At 40.4% G+C, this 7,657-nt stretch overlaps 1 protein-coding gene across 1 annotated transcript; it reads left to right on the forward strand.

The window, feature by feature from the left end:
• The first annotated feature begins 492 nt into the window (after window positions 1–492).
• LOC121678259 (volume-regulated anion channel subunit LRRC8B-like) lies at window positions 493–7,355 on the forward strand. The gene is made up of 3 exons (XM_042057632.1): window positions 493–721; window positions 4,610–6,700; window positions 6,806–7,355. The coding sequence occupies exons 2-3, from the start codon at window positions 4,619–4,621 to the stop codon at window positions 7,178–7,180; spliced, it is 2,457 nt and encodes an 818-aa protein (XP_041913566.1). The 5' UTR covers window positions 493–721; window positions 4,610–4,618; the 3' UTR covers window positions 7,181–7,355.
• The last annotated feature ends 302 nt before the right edge of the window (window positions 7,356–7,657 follow it).

Here is a 7,657-nt window from a genome sequence, read left to right on the forward strand (position 1 = left end):
CGCTCAACATTTTTAATGCATCCAAAACTGCAGTCATACCTTCAACTTGTTCGGTGTCTTCGCCCTTCTTTTTAGCAGCAGGTAAAATCTTCGCTGGGGAGGAGCACTCTTTTCTCTTGTTGGAGTCGGTGGAAATGTGGCCCTTGCTAGCATAGTTATGTCCGTTATTAGCTGCACCTTCATGTGCAGCATTGACTTGTTTCGCAGCATTCTGTTTCTTTGACATCATGGTGCCGTTCTTCGTTCAAATTGCAATCTAGGCATAGGTGGTATACTGGCAGTTAAGGAGAACCCATTGAATAGGCGCTGGACAGTGTTTAAATAAAATAATTGGGACAAATAAAATCTCGTTTAACGGACGATATGTGCCCAGTCCGCCATCTTTCCACAAAAATCCAAATGACCTATATTATGATTAAGTATCTTTCTCCGCCTATCTAGATAATACTGTGCCCCCGTCCCCAGGTGGCGCCAAATACACGATAGGATAAAACAACACAGGATGGGATGGAGCGTGTGCGACTGGCACAACTTCATTTCGAATCCTTGCTAAATGGATAACATCTGCAGAGTGAAATCTCGTTTGAGGGTAATTTTACGTAATGTTCTGGCCAGTTCCATTCCATCCATCCTTTTCACTTGTTATAAACAGTGAACACTAAGTAAAGCTAAGTCACATTGTTGTGATAAAGATCGACATATCCATAAATACTGAGGAGAGGTAAGATTCCCTTTGAAGTTTAAGTAAGGTTAGCTGTTGCACTCCTGGCTAGCTGGATGAATGACAAATTTGTAGCCTACATCAAATTGTAGTGAAAGCGTGGGTCCTCATCCCACACAACCGTTTTTATTGAACTTTTCTCTACTTTAATAATTTAATATTTATCAGTTGGTAGTTATTCTGCTAATACATACCGATGTGTTTACAGTTACAGAGTGCGTTACAGTGCGTTTTTATGCTAATTACGGCAATCAATGTAGGCCTGGATTAGTAGGACTAACCTAGTGGTGAAAAAGTTCCAATTTAAATGTGATTTTTTTCCACTTAAAATATAATTCAAACAATATTTGTTTCACTTTGTGCGGTGTAGCCTACTGTAAGTAAACGTACAGTAGCCTATCTCACAAAAGTGACTACACTCCTCACATTTTGTAAATATTTTATTATATATTTTCATGGCACAACACTGAAGAAATGACACATTGAATCATGTAAAGTAGTCAGTGTACAGCTTGTATAACAGTGTACATTTATTGTCCCTTCAAAATAACTCAACACAGGCATTAATGACTAAACCGTGATGTTACAATGACTCAGGTGTGAATGGGGAGCAGGTGTGTGAAATTTGGTGTTAGTCTCACACGCTCTCATACTGGTCACTGGAAGTTCAACATGGCACCTCATGGCAAAGAACTCTCTGAGGATCTGAAAAAAATAATTGTTGTTCTACATAAAGATGGCCTAGGGCTAGGCTATAAGAAGATTGGCATCACCCTGAAAATGAGCTGCAGCACGGTGGCCAAGACCATATAGCGGTTTGACAAGACAGGTTCCACTCAGAACAAGCCTTGCTATGGTCGACCAAAAAAGTTGTGCGCACATCCTCAGCATCATATCCAGAGGTTGTCTTTGGGAAATAGACGTATGAGTGATGGCAGCATTGTTAGATAGATAGATAGATAGATAGATAGATACTTGATTGATCCCCAAAGGGATCCCCAACCTGTTGCAGAGGTTGAAGGGGTGGGGTGAGGGGGTCAGCCTGTCAGTGCTCACATGCCGCATACTGCATCAAATTGGTCTGCATGGCTGTCGTCCCAGAAGGAAGCCTCTTTTAAAGATAATGCACAAGAAAGCCCACAGTTTGCTGAAGAAAAGCAGACTAAGGACATGGATTACTGGAAACATGTCCTGTGGTCTGATGAGAAACCTTCAGTAACTGGGCCACAGGGCAGACAACCACTGCCTTGCTAAAGAAGCTGAGGGTAAAGGTGATGGACTGGCCAAGCATGTCTCCAGACTTAAACCCTATTGAGCATCTGTGGGGCATCCTCAAACGGAAAGAAGGAGCGCAAGGTCTCTAACATCCATAGCAACCTGTGAAGCTCTGGTGAACTCAATGCCCAAGAGGGTTAAGGCAGAGCTGGAAAATAATGGTGGCCACATAAAATACTGACACTTTGGGCACGATTTGGACATTTTCACTTAGGGGTGTACTCAGTTTTAATGGCTGTGTGTTGAGTTATTTTGAGGAGACAGCAAATTTACACTGTTATACAAGCTGTAAACTCACTACTTTACATTATATCAAAGTGTCATTTCTTCAGTGTTGTCCCATGAAAAGATATAATAAAATATTTGCAGAAATGTGAGGGGTGTACTCACTTTTGTGAGATAGGTAGCAACATCTTTACCCCACAAAAGCATACACATTGTTAGGTCCTGGCCTCATGGGACACAGAAGTCACTTTTCTTTTTGCATGTTTAATTCACATTTTCTTTATCATTTTTACCAAATTCACAGTGATATAATAACCTAACTGAATGGAAATGTCACAGTAATATTTCAGTGAAATTAGTAGCCTAGTCTCGCCCCGGACAATCCCACTCAGATGCTCTTTTACATGACATTATTGTGTGGAGTGTTTTTTTCCTCTCAGATGTTTGACCCTAAAAATGATTACATGAGGAAATGGGATTTATATCCCTGAATCATTAAGTCCACTGTTTGTATGAAATGGGAAATGCAATTAAACGTCTTTAGGAAATTATGTCATAATAGACATCCCTTAAGCACCATTGAAGGTCAAAACTGCAGAATTGAGAAACGTGATAATGGGGGAGCACTGGGGAGATGTAGACTGCAATCGCTAAGAAAACACAACTTTCAATGTGCTGTTACAAGTAAATCCAAGAGGTTAAGTACACAGGCTGGCCTATCATCCCAATATCATCCCAAATGCATGCTGTCTAAAACTAAAAGGCATGTTTACCTTGACTGTGAGATGCTGAGATGCTCAAATGCAGTTGAGCTGAACAGAAGAATTTTTCTTTTTTTTATGTCTAATTTTTAAACTGTCAACACTGATTTGCAGAATTTGCTCAGGATTAACATCCCATTTAGCTGAATCATTTCACTCAATTTATATTGATTATCTATATATTTCCCCTGTTAAAAGTTATTACCAAGTTAAATGGCCAACTTTTAATTAATGGTGTTCATTTGCAAAGTTCACAACGCTCCTGATTTATTTATGGCCTCAGTAAGGCATTAAATATGAATCCTGAAGGATGAGTTTTCTTAGATTATCTCAGCAGTAAGTGCCTTTTGGGTCTAATTATCTAAATTAAAGTGAATTTTTAATGCCTTATTTTTTCTATGCTCTTTTTGCCACTCTCTTTGGGCTTGAAGTCAGCTCTCAATTGGGAGAGAGAAAAAACAGATTCCACAGAGAGCCGTGAAGATGAGCACAGTCAAGAGCCTAGGGCTTTCCTTTGTCGTGTTCTTGTCTTTGGTCTCAAGAAGATTAAGTACATTTTCCTGTCCCCTTTGGTAGTTTCTTTCTCATTAACACTCCATATTTTTATAAATATTGAACAATTATGGCTTAATAGTGCCAGCTTATAAATGTATGGGCTTGTAGATGTGTTATTTACTCGTTATTATGACGCCTGCAAGCCTTGGCCTCAAACTGCACTCACTCACTCACATCTGATGCAATCCACTCAATGCAAATGTTTCCTCTTACTATAACAAAGAAAGTTATTTCATTATAGGCTAATGATGATCAGCAAGATGTAGATGGGATTTTAAGGCCTGTTGCATAATGAAAGCATAATTTTTATTTATGTTGTTGGTTAATAGACTGAGTGTAGTATGCTGAATAAGCATATATCAACAGTTTAATTTCCTCTTCATTGTTCACTAGTAGAGTGTTCTGTCAAATCAGTTCAGCAAGATAAGACCAAATTAAACTTTGACTACAAGACTGTAGGAACTGTGTATATTAGCCTAATCATCAGTTATTCAACATCATCTTATGCTATAATTTAATTTCCATGAAACATTCAGTACCGCATTGTAATATCTTATTCATGTCAAATTATGTAGTTCCAGATTCTTGTCCACTTCAGTAATGTAAATTTAATTAATAAGCTTGCTTTAGCCCAGGCTAATCCCTAAATCACATTAAATGAGAAAAAAATGGATATTTTTTTGTCAGGATATTTGAACAGCCTCAGGCTCAATATAATTGTTTCCTGATGTATATCCTGTATGTGCAATTTATGCATTATGATTGGGCTTGGACATTTTTGGGCTCTGACTAATGTGTTTACTTTAATTATTTATAATATATATTACTTATCAAACATGTTGCTGGTGAACATGTGATAAAACTATGTACAGATGCACATTTGCCTAAATTTCAAGTTAATTTCCCAAGGATTTTATCTACTGTGAAAATGAACTTTGCACTTTTAATATATAGACTAACTCGCTCTTCACCTAGTAAGTAAGTAAACCAGTGTGTATATGAACATAGAAGGTGTGTTTGAGAAACCCGAATGTCTAATTGCCCACTATTTTATTTCTTTGCTTCACCTCAGGTGGGTGCAATGCTATCAGAGGGTGAGCTGAAGAACTTGACAAATGGCCAGTCTCTGTACCGAGTGCTGCAGCCTTGGTGGGATGTATTCTGTCACTACCTCTCCATCATGATGTTCATGATGGCCACGCTAGGATGTACTCTTCAGGTCACTCTCCGCAGATTCATATGTGTGGCGTGTCAGTTGACCCAAAGTGGCAGCTGTGAAAATGCATATAATCCTGAACAAACATTTACAAATGCCAGTGTTCCTAAGTATTACATCCACTCTCCCCCTGAGGTCTACCGGCTCGACCTGCAGCAGTATTCCTACATAGATGCAGTGTGTTATGAACATCAGCTGCACTGGTTTGCTAAGTTCTTCCCTTATGTGGTCATGCTCCAGACCCTGGTCCTCGTAATAATCAGCAATTTCTGGTTCCAGTACCCCAGCACCAGTGCCCGACTCATGCACTTTATCTCCATCCTCCACAAGTGTTGTGACTCCCCATGGACCACTCGCGCCCTCTCTGAAACCGTGGTGGAGCAAGGTGGGGGAGCCCAGTCCTCAGCAAGTGTCCTCGATCCTGTAGCTAAGGTGTCCACCACCAGTGAAGACAGGAAGCCCATTGGGATGGAGACGATCGGCGTTTTAGACAGGAAAGAGGGAGAGCAGGCTAAAGCCATATTCGAGAAGGTCAAGAAGCTGAAGGTACATGTTGAGGACAAAGATATTATTTACCATCTGTACATGAAGCAGATTGTTGTGAAAATGTTGGTTTTAGCAGTATCTCTGGTATACATTCCTCATGCAGCCTCGCACATTACATTTGAAGTGGACTGTACAGTGGACCTGAGAGCACTTATACCCTATCAGTCTTTTCGCTGTGTTCATGCACTAGCTACCATTTTCTGGTTACTTTCCCTAGTCTACACAGTGATGGTAATTTTGTATAGCCTGACATGCTTCTACAGCTTCTGGTGGATAATCCGTAATTCACTTCGCCACTACTCATTCGATTCGGTTCGGGAAGACAGCATCTACAGTGATGTTCCTGATGTTAAGAATGACTTTGCATTCGTTCTCCATCTGCTTGACCAGTACAACCCACTCTTCTCCAAAAGGTTCTCTGTCTTCCTGTCTGAAGTTAGCGAGAAAAAGCTGAGGCAGCTAAACCTGAACAACTTATGGCCCCGAGAGAAGCTGAGCCAGAAAGTAGTGAGGAACACAAAGGACCAGTTGGAGCTTCACCTCATGCTGCTCAGTGGAATCCCAGATGCTGTATTTGAACTTCAGGACCTGGAGGTGCTGAAGCTGCAACTGATCCCGGAGGCTAGATTCCCCAAGAAACTCACCCAACTGGCTTATCTGACAGAGCTTTGGATAGACCACACCACAACCACTATAGATCCTATGGCCCTGTCCTTCCTCTCACAGAACCTGAGGATCTTGAAACTAAAGTTCACTGAAGTTCAGAACGCACCGACCTGGATCTTCAACTTGCGGAACTTGGCTGAACTCTACCTCTATGGGAATCTGTTTTCAGAGGAGAACTCAGCCTTTGTGAACAGCATACCCAGACTAAAGAACTTAAAGGTTCTCTTCCTGAGATGCAGTGTCTCGATGATGCCCAAGGTGATCTCAGGCTCACTGACCTCACTACAAACACTGATAGTGGACAATGAAGGTACACAGCTCTCGGCCCTCCAGAGTTTAAAAACAATGCAGAACCTAACTTGTCTGAAGATCCTTCACTGCGACCTACAGCGGATTCCAAGCTCCATCTTCAGCCTCACCAACCTTCAGGAGATAGATCTAGAGGGAAATGACCTAAAAACCATAGAAGAGGTTCTGAGTTTCCAGCACCTTCCAAGGCTTTTCACACTTAAGATGAAGCACAACAGCATCACTTACATTCCAGTGCACATTGGTGTTTTGGAGTCATTGGAGCAACTGCACCTCAGTCACAATCACATCAAAACCATCCCCTCCCAGCTGTTCTTGTGCACAAGGTTGTATTATCTAGACCTAAGTCATAACTTCCTGACCGTCATTCCTTGTGAAATACAAGACCTAAAGAGACTGCAATATCTGAATGTCTCCAACAACAATGTAAGTAATGTATCCATTCAGTGGTTGTTTAAATATTGTGAACATAAAATGTATACATGCAAGCATGCAAACATCAGCATTCTTTCCCCTTCCATTTTCATGTAGATTGATGTTATTCCAGAAGAAATGTTCCACTGTAGAACACTGCAGTCTCTTTTGCTGGACCACAACAGTTTATCCGCCATTCAATCACAGGTGAGTGAACTCACCAACCTATCCCTGTTAGATCTGCGTGGAAACCAGCTAGAGAGCCTTCCTCATGAACTGGAGGAGTGTCTGTGTCTCCGGCCTGAGGGACTCCTGGTAGAGGATGGCCTGTTTAACTCCCTGCCTCTCAGCATCAAGGAGGGCTTCCAACGGCCAGAAAGAGAGCACTCCCTCAAGGCCTCGGAGTCAGATGTAGTTGTCAACACCACCAGCTGTAACTTGGTTATCTGTAGCTCAGGACATGGAGACAGTGGACTGACACACTCTGTGTGAATAGTTTCTAAAGAAGATAGATGATGATATGTAAGCATTTTTTCTGTTGGTTTATGAACACGTTCAATCAATCTGTTGTTTAAATGTTCAGTTCAAATCACAAAAAAGGACAGGATTAAGATGTGGAATTAAATGGATGTTACTTATGAAATTATATGGTCAAAGTTGTGTAATTTTCGATGGTTTCAATGATTTTATTTGTTTCAATAAAACAATTAATGTTCTATGAATGTAAAAGATTAACAGATAAGAGCTTGTTCTGAAGTTTAAATGGAAATGGTGCGATCTTTTGTATCAAGAATTTTATTCACCGATTATTAATATGTTTTCTATGGAAGCATATGTGTAGCTTTATTCAAATGAGAATGCAATCTGCAATATGCAATTCAAAAAGACATTACATTATGCAATTGCCAATTCATTATGCAATTTAATATTGCAATTTGCAATAATTTCCAGCAAATTGTATTTTAATCT

Source organism: Alosa sapidissima, chromosome 12 (assembly GCF_018492685.1).
Source record: "Alosa sapidissima isolate fAloSap1 chromosome 12, fAloSap1.pri, whole genome shotgun sequence".
NCBI classification, from domain to species: Eukaryota; Metazoa; Chordata; class Actinopteri; order Clupeiformes; family Clupeidae; genus Alosa; species Alosa sapidissima.